General features: G+C 45.4%; 1 protein-coding gene across 2 annotated transcripts in view; it reads right to left on the bottom strand.

Moving 5' to 3' along the window:
• PIP4K2B (phosphatidylinositol-5-phosphate 4-kinase type 2 beta) overlaps nt 1-17,522 on the bottom strand; it is a 50,236-nt gene that overhangs the window by 19,793 nt on the left and 12,921 nt on the right. For both annotated transcript variants that reach the window (XM_083407882.1, XM_083407883.1), the window contains exons 2-6: nt 12,776-12,873; nt 8,553-8,649; nt 5,533-5,685; nt 2,985-3,131; nt 1,628-1,666 (exon numbers count right to left, since the gene is read on the bottom strand). In XM_083407882.1, coding sequence (XP_083264008.1) covers nt 1,628-1,666; nt 2,985-3,131; nt 5,533-5,685; nt 8,553-8,649; nt 12,776-12,873 — 534 coding nt within the window. The remainder of the gene's footprint in view (nt 1-1,627; nt 1,667-2,984; nt 3,132-5,532; nt 5,686-8,552; nt 8,650-12,775; nt 12,874-17,522) is intronic.

Raw genomic sequence — 17,522 nt, 5'->3', positions numbered from 1 at the left:
TCAAAAGCCAACTGAGAATCGAAATCCCCAAAAAACTTGTCGATTCTTAAGCATTCTTTCGGACGTACCACCAATATGACGGATGTGAGTATTCCCCTACAGCAGAAAAGGCCGGTCCCAAAAGACATTTTTGGTACGACTGTTTAGGGCTCTGATGCACAGTCTGAAAGGTTTATACTCCCGTCAGGTTAAAAATATTCGGTAATCTGAGTATCTAATCAACTGGCAATCCCTAAAATAGGAGAAAAGCCATCTGGCTTTTCCGGATTAGTACGAAAAACAGGACAGAATGAGGGAGGAAAATTAAAATACTTTTAAAATAACCAAATGGAAAAATAAAACATTGCATTAAAAAAAGAAATCATTTCAGGCATTTGATAAGATTCTGGTTTCTAACATGAAGGAAACTGTTTAAGACACATACACACCCGCTCACTGGAGGCAAACATATATCTAGCATAATTTGGGAGGTGGAAGGGAAGCCATAGGAATTATGTTTGCTTATAATTACAAAGAAGAATAATCCTGGATGAGATAGACACACACACACAGAGTTTGAAAGGCCTGGACAGGCGGGGTAGGCAACCAGCTGCCCACTGAACTATCCAGCCCCTGGAGACCTCCACCTGACCCACTGCTCAATTATCCTCCACCCCAAATCTTATGGCTCAAACAAATTTCTCAAGTCGAGCCAAACTGGATCAGATCCTCTGGTTTGGGGAGGAGCAACTTTCTAGGAGTGTACCAGCTGCACAGCCCACATATATCCAGCAACCACAATTACCAGGAAACCCATGCTGAACAGCCTCAATAACCAAACTAGGGTGCCCTTTTCTCTGTCACCCATCAAAAGGGGTCCTCGCTTATTAAACGAGTTGAAATATTACAGTGGTACCTCGGGTTACATACGCTTCAGGTTACATACGCTTCAGGTTACACACTCCACTAAGCCAGAAATAGTGCTTCGGGTTAAGAACTTTGCTTCAGGATAAGAACAGAAATCGGGCTCTGGCGGCGCGGCAGCAGCAGGAGGCCCCATTAGCTAAAGTGGTGCTTCAGGTTAAGAACAGTTTCAGGTTAAGTACGGACCTCGGGAACGAATTAAGTACTTAACCCGAGGTACCACTGTAGTTGGCTAGTCTGGTGATTAATGCAAGGGTAAGCAACCTTTTTTTTTCCAGTTGAGGGCTGCATGCCCTTAGGAGCAATCCAGCAAGGACCACATGCTAGCAGTGGGTAGGACCACAGCCAAAGATGGGAGCATCCTGTCCCTCCCTCTCATCCATTTCTCTCTGCTATACCCCTTTCCCCTTTTCTCCTTCTTTCTCTCTCTGCTATACCCATTTCTGTCTCTCCCTCCGATTCACTCTTTTATTTAAAATCAAGAGAATGAAACTTCAAGAGAGGCTGTTGCTCCCTGCTCTCTCTAACATTGGCAATCAAAAGTTATGAGTTAAATGGGGAGATGCAGCTATATAGCTATTCAGCCACCTCTCCAACGCCCAGCACATACTTCTAAAGCTAAGAGGGAACTGCACCCCCTTTCCTCTAAGCCTACCAGAATTATAGCCACAGCAGCGACATTTGTAGATTTATTCAGAATGCCTTTTCCGACAGTTGCTCTTACCTTTTCCTTGTCGCTGGCTTCCCTTGCTACCGTTGAACCCTGGAAAGAAAAGGGGCGGAGACATATTTTAGAGCCAATAAACTTAGTATTTAAAGAAAAAATAGCCCCCAGTGCTGAACCTTAGATACCTAAGAGCCTTTCTGAAGATTTCCAGCAGTGAGAGACAGAGAGACTTAAAACCAAATTCACAGCATTAACAACAAAAAAGCAAACTCATTTTATGCAACCAGTGGGATGAAAATTCAGATTTTAAGATTGCTTAAAAGTTGGGGGGGGGGGGGCTATGTGAAATACGGTTGCACACGTGACACACAAGTGCAGGAACTTAGTACACAAATATTTAACTTCTGGCTACCACGTGCATAATGCATGTAGCAATTCTATGCAGGCAGATATTCTATGCATCGGTCAGCAGACTCTCTCACATGGCCCAGAGGGGCCGCAGAAGGCTAATGTAGAAATCCCTAAGAAAGCCAGAGCACAATAACACCGCAGTGTTAATGTTCGGTTCCCTCAAGCAGTCTCCAATAACCTCTCACAAGCCTAAACTCTACCATGCGGTGTCTGAAAAGGACTTCTGGCACACTAGATGCAATTGTACAAAACCACCCTACAGCTAAAAAGGACGCGGGTGGCGCTGTGGGTTAAACCACAGAGCCTAGGGCTTGCCGATCAGAAGGCTGGCAGTTCGAATCCCTGCTACGGAGTGAGCTCCCGCTGCTCAGTCCCTGCTCCTGCCAACCTAGCAGTTTGAAAGCATGTCAAAGTGCAAGTAGATAAATAGGTACCACTCCGGTGGGAAGGTAAACGGTGTTTCCGTGCACTGCTCTGGTTCTCCAGAAGCGGCTTAGTCATGCTGGCCACATGACCTGGAAGCTGTACGCCGGCTCCCTTGGCCAGTAAAGCGGATGAGCACTGCAATCCCAGAGTCGGCCATGACTGGACCTACTGGTCAGGGGTCCCTTTACCTCTACCCTACAGCCAAACCCTCGAAAGCTGAGATTCTCAGGATACCACACTCCCATGACGAGAGACGGGATCCACATGCAAGCGGGTAACCTGTGAAATATCTGAAAGCATCTTTGCCCCTCTTCCCCATCCAGTTTGTTTATTTGAGCATTTCTAACTATGCTCTCTTTCACGTGGTATGCAGTAAAATAACATCACCAATGTCCATCTCCTCGGGAAGAAAACTGTCAGATTGTCCACTGTAATAAAGAAGCTGGAATGTAATAAAATGTAGTAACAGTATACTGGATCAGGCCAGCGGCTCATTTGGCCAAACATCCTGTTTTCACGATGGCCAGTCAGATGCGCAGAACGTGGCTCCATGCAAGAATGTTATAACGTCCCTCACCTTGAGATCGTATTTCCGATGCACTGTCAGCCGGTGGCTGAACACGTTCCTGGTGACCACCATGTATGTTTCCACGCCGTCTACAGTGAGCCTGTACATGCCAAGGAACTGGGGGAGAAGTGTATTCCCATGACATTCCACAATGAACTAAAGAGGAGGCGAGGAGAAAACAAGAAGAAGAAGTTCGTCAGAATCAGGCCACAGATCTTCAGCACAGCTTGATCAAAAGGGACAGGACGGCTTCAAATCTTGCAAGTATATTTGAGACACTTAAACATACAAAAAAGGTAAACATTTCACAACAAGAGTTTGGAACCCAAAAGGATTCTTTCTTTTTAGATAAAAGAAACCTTTGAAGGTGACCCGGAAACTGCAATTATCCAGAATGTGGCAGCCAGACTGGGAGTGGCCGCTGAGACCATATAACACCGGTCCTGAAAGACCTACATTGGTTCCCAGGACGTTTCCGAGCACAATTCAAAGTGTTGGTGCTGACATTTAAGGCCATAAACGGCCTCGGCCCAGTATACCTGAAGGAGCATCTCTACCCCCATTGTGCAGCCCGGACACTGAGGTCCAGCTCATAGGGCCTTCTGGCGGTTCCCTCCCTGCGAGAAGTGAGGTTACAGGGAACTAAGCAGAGGGCCTTCTTGGTAGTGGCACTCGCCCTGTGGAACGCCCTCCCATCAGATGTCAAGGAAATAAACAACTATCTGACTTTTAGAAGACATCTGAAGGCAGCCCTGTTTAGGGAAGTTTTTAATGTTTAATAGGTTATTGTATTTTAGTGTTTTGTTGGAAGCTGCCCAGAGGAGTTGTTGTTGTTATAGATAAGTGATTATTATTATTATTAATGATTTCTCCTCCTGGAACTGTCATACACTCAGGTATACATCCTCCAGTACAGATTTGGGTTTCTGTGGCGGCTGCTCCCAATATATGTTTAGAGAGCAGTGAGCAAAGGCTTGCAAGGAGTTATGGGAGAGTGAGACCTGTAGTATTTTATTGGCTGTGATTTCCTGTGGCAGAGATGGCTAGACTGTGGCCCTCCAGTTGCTGTTCAATGTGGAATGCCCAGGGAAGGACACCTGGCACCGTCATTATACACCTGTAGGCGCCAGACAAAAAAATTCCTTTTTAACCAGGCCTTTGGTTAAAAAAAAAAAGGGGATGCGGGTGGCGCTGTGGGTTAAACCACAGAGCCTAGGACTTGCCAATCAGAAGGTCGGCGGTTCGAATCCCCGTGACGGGGTGAGCTCCTGTTGCTTGGTCCCTGCTCCTGCCAACCTAGCAGTTCGAAAGCACGTCAAATTGCAAGTAGATAAATAGGTACCACTCCAGTGGGAAGGTAAATGGCGTTTCCGTGCGCTGCTTTGGTTCACCAGAAGCGGCTTAGTCATGCTGGCCACATGACCCGGAAGCTGTACGCCGGCTCCCTCGGCCAATAAAGCGAGATGAGCATCGCAACCCCAGAGTCGGCCACAACTGGACCTAATGGTCAGGGGTCCCTTTACCTTTACCTAAAAAGGACATCCTATGCCCTTTTAAAATGTGGGGTTTGGGGGGGCTATTGGGCAGTTGTTTTATTTTTATTATGTATTTTGTGGTCTTATATCTTGAATTTATTCTGTGAACCGTCCTGAGACCCCTGGGTATAGGGCAGTATATAAACTCAACTAATAATAATAATAATAATAATAATAATAATAATAATACATGTAATAATAATACCAGGCTGGCTCTGGGCTGCTGAGACTGCCGCCGCCGCCAAGGGGGAACCAGAGATGCCCGGCCCATCAACTGGGGTAACCGCTGACATTCCCCCTGCGACCCAAATTGAGCCGGGTGTGAGTGGCCAACTGCCCAGCGGTGCTCCGGGGCCATGAAAACCCTGGAGCCAACACAGGGAGGAGGAGGAGAGGAGAAGGAGAAGGAAGAGAGAGAAAGAGGAAGGAGAAAAAAGAGTGGAGCCCCGACCTTGCTGCGCCACTGCCGCAGCTCAGAAGGAGAGGTAGGAGAGCACCGGGAGGGCAAGGACATGCAGCTGAGCCCAGGCCCGACCTGAGTCTACTCCATGGCGGCTAGTGCTCCAAGAGAGCAGGCCAGGGCCCAGAGGAAGGCCGTGTGACAGAGGAGACCACAGGAGAGAAGATATTCTTAATTTTTTTTAATAACTTTTTAAAATACTGTATCTTTTTTATTATTTTAAAGTGTCCCTGGATTCTTTGGAAAAAATCTGGTAACCTTACCCTATGGGGCTCCATGGTGAAAGCCTTGCATACCCTGCATTGGAAAACCAGAGTAGGAACTAGTTCAATTCAGTACCAGAAATGTCAATTTAGACTGCAGTGGGACTGAGGAGGACAACCTGGCTCTACTGTGGGAACCTAGCAAAGCAGATAATCAGAACTGCTTTCTTGTCCAGTGCTGGGAGGGCAGGAAGCTCCCACAGAGAAATGACCCAGAATACAGGCATCACCAGAAATAGCACTTCCCAGTCATGCTAGGTTAGGGCTTAAGACGCCCTTTTTCTCTCCACCTCTCTTACTTGGTGATACTTCTTCAGGATGTTGTGCATCTCTGCGACGTCTTCACTCGACACCGCCTTGATGACAAACCGCCGGTCGTAGGTGGTGAGGAAACGGACTCCGCAACGGCCGTGGCTGTCACTGTACACTGGGGCGCTCCGTGTCACGGAATTCTACAAAGAGGAAAACAAAAGAACAAGGAGGAGATGCACCGGCCGCCTCTTCAGACCAGCCCTGTGAAAGTTGGACCAACTTCACTTGATGCAGGAGTAAGAAGGACATTAAACGCTGCATCGGAAGGACATTGTGCCATGCCAGTAGGGTGCCAGGCCTTGTGAACAGAACTCCATTATGTTGGCATGCCTGCACTTTAATATAGGTAAAAGGTAAACGCAAAGGACCCCTGGATGGTTAAGTCCAATCAAAGGCGCCGATGGGGTTGCGGAGCTCATCTTGCTTTCAGGCCAAGAAAGCTGGCGTTTGTCCACAGACAGCTTTCCAGGTCATGTGGCCAGCAGGACTAAACCGCTTCTGGCGCAACGGAACACCATGATGGAAACCAGAGCACACAAAAACACCGTTTACCTTCCCACTGCAGCAGTACCTATTTATCTACTTGCACCGGCATGCTTTCGAACTGCTAGGTTGGCAGGAGCTGGGAAAGAGCAACGGGAGCTCACCCCATTGCGGGGATTCGAACCGCTGACCTTCAGTGCCACCCGCTCCCTTTAATATAGAGCACTGTGAACAAAACACTACGTCCCTCATCTTTCAGATCCTTGACATTGCAATCACCCCATTTTTAAACTTGTTTTTTTGCAATTGAAACCAAGAGTTGCTGTCTGTTTGTTGCTGCTGACCATAAAATGTAACCAATCAGAGGAACACAATTTGAACATCCAAAAATGGCTGACCCTTAGGAAACCCCACTAACCACTGGCTGGAATGTTTATGAATATTCTAACTGCTCAGCCAAGGGGAAAGGCTAGCAATAAAATATCGAAGTAGCTAACTCATTGGAATCAGTTCTCTAATTTTACCTCGATTCAGTTTTAGCAGTCCTATTTTCTTTCCACATTTGAAGCCATTCCCTGATGACTGACAGAGCTAAGGTTTGGGGGTGAGGAGTGTGCAAAGGGGAACAGAGGGAAGCACATAGACTGCAAACGCCATGTCCCTTTGTTCACTGAAAGCTCACTCACCATGCATAAACACACACACACACCCACACACACCCTTCTGGGTATTCAGTATATTTCCAAAGCTGCTTTAAACAGCTGTAGGTGTAGAAACCTCTTCTGTTTTCCGATCAAAGCTGGCATAACAGCTTATATACCAGGATTGCATTCCAGAGCAGCGATCGATTTCTAGACCAGACCTTTGCCCCTGAAAACACACTCAAACACAAGCCTGTCCGGGAAGAGGCTGGCACTCTGGACTGTGCTGCACATAGAATCATAGAGTTGGAAGAGACCACAAGGGCCATCGAGTCCAACCCCCTGCCAACCATCAGAGTACTCCTGACATATGGTTGTCAAGCCTCTGCTTAAAGACCTCCAAAGGAGACTCCACCACACTCCCTGGCAGCAAATTCCACTGTCAAACAGCTCTTACTGTCAGGAAGTTCTTCCTAATGTTTAGGTGGAATCTTCTTTCTTGTAGTTTGGATCCATTGCTCCATGTCCGCTTTCTGGAGCAGCAGAAAACAACCTTTCTCCCTCCTCTATGTGACATCCTTTTATATATTTGAACATGGCTATCATATCACCCCTTAACCTCCTCTTCTCCAGGCTAAACATGCCCAGCTCCCTTAGCTGTTCCTCATAAGGCATCGTTTCCAGGCCTTTGACCATTTTGACATCCACCACAGATCTTCACTGTGTCTAGTGGTGTAGTGGTCCAGGGTCACGGGGCCGGGGTCAAAGACCTATTAGCATTTCTGCAGCTGGGCCCCTGTCTCTAATGTCTTAGAGCCACCCGAACAGCACAAAAGGGGTGATTTATAGCCCCTGTATGCCCCAAGCCCAAGCATTTAGGGGCACCAAAAACACAAGGTGCTTCCATTTCAAGAGAGCGGTGTATGAGCTCTGTTGCAGACAAGAGAGTTACTCCAAAATAAGTACTCTAAATCAATTGCCCATGTACGTGCACAGAATACAGTAGATTTAGCTGAAAGGCAACACATGGAGAAGGGCACCAATCATTGCACAGCATCCTTAATTACTATTATTCTATAATTGTAAGATTATTGTGAAGGGACACAATGGCGCTGTGGTCTAAACCACTGAGCCTAGGACTTGCCGATCAGAAGGTCGGCGGTTTGAATCCCCGCGACGGGGTGAGCTCCCGTTGCTCGGTCCCTGCTCCTGCCAACCTAGCAGTTTGAAAGCATGTCAACGTGCAAGTAGATAAATAGGTACCGCTCTGGCGGGAAGGTAAACGGCATTTCTGTGTGCTGCTCTGGTTCGCCAGAAGCGGCTTAGTCATGCTGGCCACATGACCCGGAAGCTGTACGCCGGCTCCCTCGGCCAGTAAAGCGAGATGAGCGCCGCAACCCCAGAGTCGGCCACGACTGGACCTAATGGCCAGGGGTCCCTTTATGATTATTGTACAATATTAGAAAGTTGTATAATCTCAGAAGAGGCGTGGCTGTGGTTATGATAAAGGGGCTCAGCACTTCTGAATTTGCCACAGCGTTGCAGGCTTTCCTTTCCATTGCTTGCACGATCAGCTATTGCTATCTTCCTCCTCCTCCTCATTGAACTTCCCCACTTCCCGATCTCATCCCCATGAAAAGTAACCCTGCCACTTCCCACCTTGGCCCCAGGGACTAGTATCTTTGGCCCTTGGCTCATCCTGCATCCTTCGCGCTGGATCTGTCTTGCTTCCAGTGAAGCAAGCTTCCTCCTGCAAGGACTTCCCCACTGGCCTCACCCTGCAAACAAGCCCCAATCCCCTGAACAAAACCCTCTGCAGAAACCACTCCCAACATATTGCAACCTTTTGTTTCGACTCATCCGCTTGCTTGAATGCTCCGTACCTGATAATCTTGATCGTCAATCGCAAACCTTTCGCGGAGATTTCGGAACACCAGTGGGCAGTACTCCTTGAATTTGAAGCGACTTGGGAGGTTCTCCCTGGAAGCAGATGCAGAGAAGCTGTCTTTCTTTTCCGTTTATAGAAATAATCTTTATTGATTTAAATTACACTCTTATACAAAGAATTTACAAAGTATTTACAATCTCATACTACAAAAAGAAAATTAAAGAAAAAAACAATTAAGGGGGGGGAAAGAAAATATAGAAAAAACAAAGAGGAAAGAAGAAAAAGCAAATTTAGCTACATAAAAAAACCTTAATCTTCCTAATTAATACTTAATTAAACACTTAAATAAGAAAGACTTCTGACAAAACGAGTCTTCCAATCTTTCAGCATTAAGATGTAGTTTGGTTTTATATACACACCAATTCACCGTCTCCATGCTTTATGGAGCACAAGTGAAAACTGTTCTCTAATATTAAACCTTTTTTAAAAAATGGAATCATTACGTCTGCCTCCTCATGAGCAGTGCTGAGATCTCCCCTTCGCAAGATGGCAAAAACTCATGTCAACCTCTTTCAGGATGGGACGGAATCCTCTTAATTCATATAATTTTGTGTAGTGGACAGTCACTGTTCTTTTGCCATAACTCGACCCAAAGCTGGTAGCAAACGAGTTCTATGACCTGGGCATGTGCAGGCTTCCAAGGAGGAAGTGTGATCTGCATAATTAGGCTCTATCACTTAGTGGCTTGACATACTAGTTCACGTTTAGCTTTTATCCTAATAACGCATGCCACAAATCAGTCAATGTCATCTTGTATCACACCTTGTGACACTTGAGGGATCACCCAAAGAACGGAACAACCATTCATGGCAGTAACTGGTGCATTTGGCAATGTTCAAGATTGCAAAAAGAGCCCTCCCCTCCATTCTGTTGATGGAGATCTCTTCTGGATCAAAGAGAGAGCTGGTTCAATCAGAGCTGCATTTTAAATGCTGACATTGTCACTGTAGTACAGTGGTGCCCCGCAAGACGAATGCCTTGCAAGACGGAAAACCCGCTAGACGAAAGGCTTTTCCGTTTTGGAGGTGCTTCGCAAAACAAATTTGCTATGGGCTTGCTTCGCAAGATGAAAATGTCTTGCGAGTTCCTGCGGGTTTTTTTTCCTTCCCCCCCCTTTTTCCCAAGCCGCTAAGCCGCTTAACAGCTGATCCGCTAAGCCGCTTATCAGCTGATCCGCTAAACCCGCTAAGCCGCTAATAGCGCTAATCCGCTAAGCCGCTAATTGGCTTGCTTTGCAAGACGGAAAAAACCGCAAGACGAAGAGACTCGCGGAACGGATTCTTTTCGTCTTGCGAGGCACCACTGTACTTGTGACCCAATTATGTTAGTATTGGTGCCAGCTCATAATGGAGCAATAGTCACAGGCCAGCGTGAGAGCCCAGAACCCTGGACTAAATTGGATCGGTGTGAAACCACATAGCAACTCCAGCTTTTAATGTGGTTTCCATTACTGTGCCTTTGGCTAGATAGCAGTTTGTCAAAGCCTTCCATAACCTTGCATTTATCACTACCCGATTGCCATTGCATCATTCCTGTTCACCTCCTTTCTTGGCAGAGTTTCTCAGACAATGTTTACTATTGCACCACAGCAATACTCTCTAGAACTGATGTGACCAATAGATAAAAGTTCAGCCTCTCCCTGATTTTTAATCCTGCCAATCGAATCCAATGGAAGACAAGCGGGTGATTCCTCTTGATGTGTGCTGTGACACTCTTGTTAGGACTTGCATTTTCACTCTGCCCAGCAACTTAGAGGAGTTGGCAGTGTTTGTGCAGACATAACCCTCAGCTTTTCAGAAGACACTGGCTTAATCTTATATAGCAACCAGATCCATTTACATCTGTACCAAGTAAAGGCCTTTCCCCCTTGTGTCTCTGCAGAGTCACATTGGTGGGTATGTGCCAGCCAGATATCTTAATGTGCTGCAGAAGTTATGGCACCTATACCAGCACATGTCTGACCAGATCCCATCCCATAAACCTGAACTGGGGTGCATTACATGTGTTGGGATACTGCCAGGGATACGGGGGCAGCAGGCTGGCTCCTAGCTGGCTCCAGCCACTAGCCAGCAGCCGGACGATCACCGGTCTCCCTTGGAACAGCATCAATCAGCGACACAAGCCTCAGATACGTTTAGAGACTTGTGCAAGCTCTATCAGCAGAGTGAATAAATCTTCTCACAGCAGAAGTGGCGGACAGAGGCAGATGTAAGCATTAATTACAGGCATTTATTCAGCATAGTTCAGGAACAAAGGAAAACATGTCTGCCTCCCTTCGTCTCCAGCAAAACAGCTAAAAGCAAAAGCAATATACAAATGGAAGTTCCCAGCAGACTTGCTGGAAGTAAACAGGCATGTGACACGTAACAGTCATGCCTGTTCCCTTTTAAGGTGGAACGGAACTATATCCTAACAACATGCTCCCCTTGCACAAATGTTGAAAGTACTTCTGAAGATAGTTGCTCCATTGCTCTGGAATAGTACAAGAGTACAGTCATACCTTGGAAGTTGAACAGCTTAGTTCCTGAACGTTTTGGCTCCCAAACGTTGCAAATCCATACATGCCTGTTTCCTGCAGCCTATCAGAAGCCGTACTTTGGTTTTCGAACATTCTGGAAGTCAAACGGACTTCCAGAACGGATTCTATTTGACTTCCAATATACGACTGTACAATTAATATAGTGCTAGTGTGCTGCTGCAGAAGACCAAGGCATAACCCCTTGAAGAGTTCTCAAAAGGGGCAGTGGAAATTCTCCTTCCCTTTCATCAACATCTATGAAACATTTTTGCAAGATAAGCACAACAAGGAGTGGTCACCTAGAACAAATATTATGGCAAGGTACCAATTTGCAGCACAGTATTACGCCTCTTTACTTGGAATCCCCACTGTGTTCAACAGGTCAAATTCCCAACTAAGTGTTCCCAGGATACTAACCCCAGCTAGTTTGTTCCCCACTCCTATGCTGGGCAAATGAATTTCCTGCACCCCGAATCCTATATTTAGACAGAAACAAATATTGTCCTTTCTTCTATGGGAAGTTATTCTGTTCTTGGTTTCTTCTGCAAGGTACAGTAGATGCTACCCTGAATATATCAGTCTCCTGAAGCAAAATGAGGTGGCCTCAAATCAGATTCCAAAACGTCATGGTCAAAATATACAGAAGCGGTTGAAAAGCACTAAGCGCTAAAAATTGCAAGGTTAATGAACAGTGTAGCCACAAAATGCACAATCTAAGTGTTCCTTGGTTTCATAACAGCTGTCCAGAGGCAGGGAGGGGAAACTGTGGGCAAGCTAATCTTGAGCTAAAGCGGTAAGAGCTCTTTCCATATGCAATACAAGATGCATCTGTGTCTCTTGTTAACACAGGTTTAAACGGCTGAATGATGGAATGAATTTGAAACACACAAAACCATAGCATTAGCATATGGGGTGTTTATTTATATGCAATGAACTTCACAAACACCCCAAGAACACACATATACACCTCGGGTGCTGTTCAGTTAAAATCCATTCATTCCCCCACAAATTAAAAATCATTAGTTTTAGGGTTTTGCCAATTGCTTCCTGTGGCAGTTTCGTCATATTCTTTTCGGCTTCTGCTTAAAACACTTTTGTGCGGGCGAGCCTATCCAGACCTGTAGAAGTGACATTTTACATCTTTGCAAACCACTTGAGAGCTTTTCTTATAAAAAGAACTGATATATATAAATTTTGTTAAGTGAAAATAAACTTATGGAAGGAGGTGCTCCTTTTAAGGTATGCAAGTCCCAAACCATGATAGGCTGAAAATGTTATCAGAACATCAACCTGGGCTTGAAAGCATAAAAACTTATAAGTAGCCATATGCAGCTGGGCCTGAATAGGAGTTGTAATGTTTCCCATGGTCTGTCTTTTTCAAAAGATGAGCTGCAGCTTCCAAGCCATATCCACACACCAACAGGGTTTAGAGTACACAGACAGACACGTGGGAAATTGTATATAAAACCATGATCCTCTACGGTCTATGCTTCTCGTTTCTCTCACCTCCATTGCAAAGTGACTCCTGTGAAATTATGGGTGATACATCATTGTACATCAAGTAAAAAGAAACCAGCTATTTATATACTGAAGTTCCTATCTAGGGAAGAATCAGATCAAAAGTTACGTTCATTACTCACTTGTTGAAAAGATGATTGTCCACCTTAATCTTGCTGTAGGCCTTAAAGTCATCAGGCATTAACATAACTGGGACAGGGACATTACTCAATTCGTTAATCTGAAAAAGAAACACAAAATCTAAATAGGCAGTGAAGGGAGAGGGGAAAGAAAACCATCTCTACTGCTGGCACTTGTGAGCGCAGAGCCAATAAACCCCATTAAACTTTCACTGGGAGAGTCAGCGCTATGTGAGGACCTGCAGAATTGTACAGAACAGAAACCAGATTTATATTCAACCACACGCTTAATGCATTGCTACACTGAATTCCCTGCTGCGTTTACTGAGCAGGTACAATCCTGAGGCTACAGCTGCCCGTGCCATGCATTTGTGGGAACTGGAATCCAGTCTTATGAACTCATTGGCCAAGCTTGGATGGATATACAGCTGGGATGTGAACAAACATGTTGTCCACATACACAACCTCTTTGTTCCTCCTTTGCAGCAAGCCATGGTTCCTCCCTTTGAACTACTTCATATTAATGAGACCCTAAATAATAAGGGAGAGGGACACGGGTGGCGCTGTGGGTTAAACCACAGAGCCTAGGACTTGCCAATCAGAAGGTCGGCAGTTCGAATCCCCATGACGGGGTGAGCTCCCGTTGCTCCTGCCAACCTAGCAGTTCGAAAGCACGTCAAAGTGCAAGTAGATAAATAGGTACCACTCCGGCGGGAAGGTAAACGGCATTTCTGTGCGCTGCTCTGGTTCGCCAGAAGTGGCTTAGTGATGCTGGCCACATGATCCGGAAGCTGTACACTGGCTCCCTCGGCCAATAAAGCGAGATGAGCACTGCAACCCAAGAGTCGGCCACAACTGGATCTAATGGTCAGGGGTCCCTTTACCTTTAAATAATAAGGGTAGGGCTTCCAATAGCTACAAAATTCTACTCAGTAAAGTATCGGGCTCTTCCCAGGGGCTACGATCAGTGTGGGAGAGTAATCTGGGCCTTCGGAGAAAGGATCAAGTATGGGAAGCAATACGGTCTAGATCCTCACTTAAAACCATCTCTGTAAGAATACAGGAAGCCACATTGAAAACATTGCTAAGATGGCATCAGACTCCACTCCGCCCAGTTAGAATTGGCAAAGGCTACTTCAGTTTATGCTGGCAGGGTTGTGGACACGCTGAACCATTGCTTCACATGTGGTAGGATTGCTGCATAGTTCAGAGATTCTGGATCCAAACTTTTGACACTACAGTGGTACCTTGGGTCTCAAATTTGATCCGTTCCGGAAGTCCGTTCCAAAACCAAAGCGTTCCAAAACCAAGGCGCGCTTTCCCATAGAAAGTAATGCAAAATGATTAATCCGTTCCAGACTTTTAAAAACAACCCCTAAAACAGCCATTTAACATGAATTTTACTATCTAATGAGACCATTGCTCCATAAAATCAAAGCAATGAACCATGTACTGCAGTCACACAATCAATCAATCAATCAGTAGCTGAACTGGGTTCCACACAGTCACAAAAACAAAACAAAAAAGAGCCGCAAAAACAAAAACGCAAAATAAATAGCAAAAACAGACAGACCTCAGCATAACACTCAAGACGGAAGTGTTGGCACTCAAATCGTCAGCGTAACACTCAAATTGTCAGCATAACACTCAAAACGGAGCACGTTCAGCTTCCGATAAAAGTTCGCAAACCAGAACACTGACTTCCGGGTTTGCAGTGTTTGGGTTCCAAGTTGTTTGAGTACCAAGGCGTTTGAGAACCAAGGTACCACTGTATCTCCATAATTACTTCACAGGTACTTTTCTCAGACCCAATAATAATAATAATAATAATAATAATTTATACCCCGCCCATCTGGCTGGGTCCCCCCAGCCACTCTGGGCGGCTTCCAACAAAACACTAAAATACAATAACCTATTAAACATTAAAAGCTTCCTTAAACTTTTAGGAATGTCTTCTAAAAGTTTGGTAGTTATTTTTCTCTTTGACATCTGGTGGGAGGGCATTCCACAGGGCGGGTGCCACTACCAAAAAGGCTCTCTGCCCGGTTCCCTGTAACTTGGCTTCTTGCAGTGAAGGAACCACCAGAAGGCCCTCGGCGCTGGACCTCAGTGTCCGGGCACTGCTACCCTTGGAGTTTGGGACCAACTCATCTATCACGCATAAATCTCTTGTGCCCATGCTTCTTGCAGCAGCCAGTGGCTGCCCATTGGAAGTCCAAATCACTTCCTTCTCAGGAAGAGTTGCTAGTGAAAGAATGGAACATTGCAATGTCAGAACAACTGACATAAAACCAGAGAGTCCTCAGCGGTTCATCAAAAATGGATCCTTTCTACTCAATATGGCATACGTTTTTCTCCTGTGCTAACTCAACTGAGCAGCCCACTAAACCCCTTGCTTTACAGACAAATATGTGGAGAGGTTTTCTTGAGAACTGAATTGACCCATCTTTTTATGTTCGTGCAACAAGTGAAAATGACATTGCACTTTCAGCAGTTTATTGGTTTTTTTACCCCACCCATGTATCTGTGTTTTATTTTTGTACTTTTACATATATTTTTACCCACCGTATCTATCATTTTTATTGTATTCTGTATGCGTTTATGCCAATAAACTTTTAATTCTTTTTTAAACCCATGATTCAGCTAGGAAGCCTCTGATTAACCACAGTTTCCCATTTCATCTAAACCAGGAAACTATGGTTAGCCACAGCACATATTAAACCAGTTTGAATAGGCTCACATTGTAAGATAATTTGGGACAGTCCCGTTTTACAGGCAAAACCCATTCACTGTGGATTTGCATGACACTCTTCCATGGACATAAACAGTCCACATTAGAAAAAATAAACTTATCTGTAGCCAGTCAATCAAAATTCTGTGTCATGAAAAGCAGAATACTATAACCTAAGTACAGTGGTACCTTGGGTTACATATGCTTCAGGCTACATATGCTTCAGGTTACAGACTCCGCTAACCAAGAAATAGTGCTTCAGGTTAAGAACTTTACTTCAGGTTGAGAACAGAAATTGTGCTCCAGAGGCACGGCAGCAGCAGGAGGCCCCTTTAGCTAAAGTGGTGCTTCAGGTTAAGAACAGTTTCAGGTTAAGAACGGACCTCCGGAACGAATTAAGTACTTAACCTGAGGTACCACTGTACCGCCATAAACAAGCATGGCTTCCCCCATGGAATCATGGGAACTGTAGTTTGTTAAATGTGCTTAACCCGCCCTATTTCCTTCATAGAAAGTACTTAACCTGAGGTACCACTATAATGCAATTATTTCTCTCTCTTTTGTGTAGGATTTATTCTCATTTAATATTCAAGGGACTATAACAGGAAGGGACTGAGGGCGTGCCCTGACTACTGGAAAGCTTTTTCAGTTCCTTACATTATAGGAGGCATCACCCACCCACTTTCAACCACAAGGGTGGAAAAACTTGCTCATATATATATATATATATATATATATCACCTTTTATAGTATAGGAACTGAGTGCAGAGTATGCTAAAATACATTCCACTGCCAGCTCTATACTGCAGGTTAAGGAGTTTCAGGCATTTGAGAATTTGCAAAACACCCAGGAGAGATTCAACTGGAAACACAAATAGAACAGAAAAGACTCGCTGAGGTAACTGGGAATAATTATTTTTCATTGCAGTACCAGACCAGCTCGATGGTCAGGGAGGCAATGTCACTTTGCCCTCTCAGAATACCATCTCCCATGCCAGTTTTCTAGTACAACAGGGTTTCCCATTTTTGAGAGTTCACACCTGGTGTTGGAGGCGCAGGGCACACTAGGGATTCTTTTAGCACCCTATCCGCACCACTACCGAATAGTCTCCTTACTGCTATTGTCATAATATATATATTAATTTTGCTATGCTGCTTCATCCAATGGACCCCGGTCTCCCGCGTGACAGGCGGGGATGCAATTTATTGCTTTATTTCAACCCAACACCTTACCTTACTTGGCGTTGAGAATTCCCAAGAAGTTAATCCTGGGAGACTTCAAGAGCCATGACAAGACCCCTCAAGCAGGAGTAGCCCAGTCATTTAGCAGTGTTTGAAACTCCCCAGGCGCCAGGCACAATTCAAAGTGTTGGTGTTGACTTTTAAAGCCCTAAATGGCCTCGGTCCAGTATACCTGAAGGAGCGTCTCCACCCCCATCATTCTGCCAGGACACTGAGGTCCAGCTCTGAGGGCCTTCTGGTGGTTCCCTCACTGCGAGAAGTGAGGTCACAGGGAACCAGGCAGAGGGCCTTCTCAGTAGCGGCACCAGCCCTGTGGAATGCCCTCCCACCAGATGTCAAGGAAATAAACAACTACAGTGGTACCTCGCAAGACGAATGCCTCGCAAGACGAAAAACTCACAAGACGAAAGAGTTTTTAGTTTTTTGAGTTGCTTCGCAAGACGAATTTCCCTATGGGCTTGCTTCGCAAGACGATAACGTCTTGCGCCTTTTTCTTAAAACCGTCAATGCATTCCTATGGGAAACCGTCAATGCATATCCGTGCTTCGCAAGACGAAAAGACTCGCAGAACGAATTAATTTCGTCTTGCGAGGCACCACTGTACCAGACTTTTAGAAGACATCTGAAGGCAGCCCTGTTTAGGGAAGCTTTTAATGTTTAATAGGTTACTGTATTTTAATATTCTGTTGGCAGCCTCCCAGAGTGGCTGGGGAAACCCAGCCAGATGGGCGGGGTATAAATAATAATAATAATTGTGACTGTCGTGGGTCCAATTGC

This window comes from Podarcis tiliguerta (assembly GCF_965153285.1).
Source record: "Podarcis tiliguerta genome assembly, chromosome: 13".
NCBI classification, from domain to species: domain Eukaryota; kingdom Metazoa; phylum Chordata; class Lepidosauria; order Squamata; family Lacertidae; genus Podarcis; species Podarcis tiliguerta.
The sequence above is the reverse complement of the archived record's forward strand: the minus strand, read 5'-3'. Positions and strand labels throughout refer to the sequence as shown.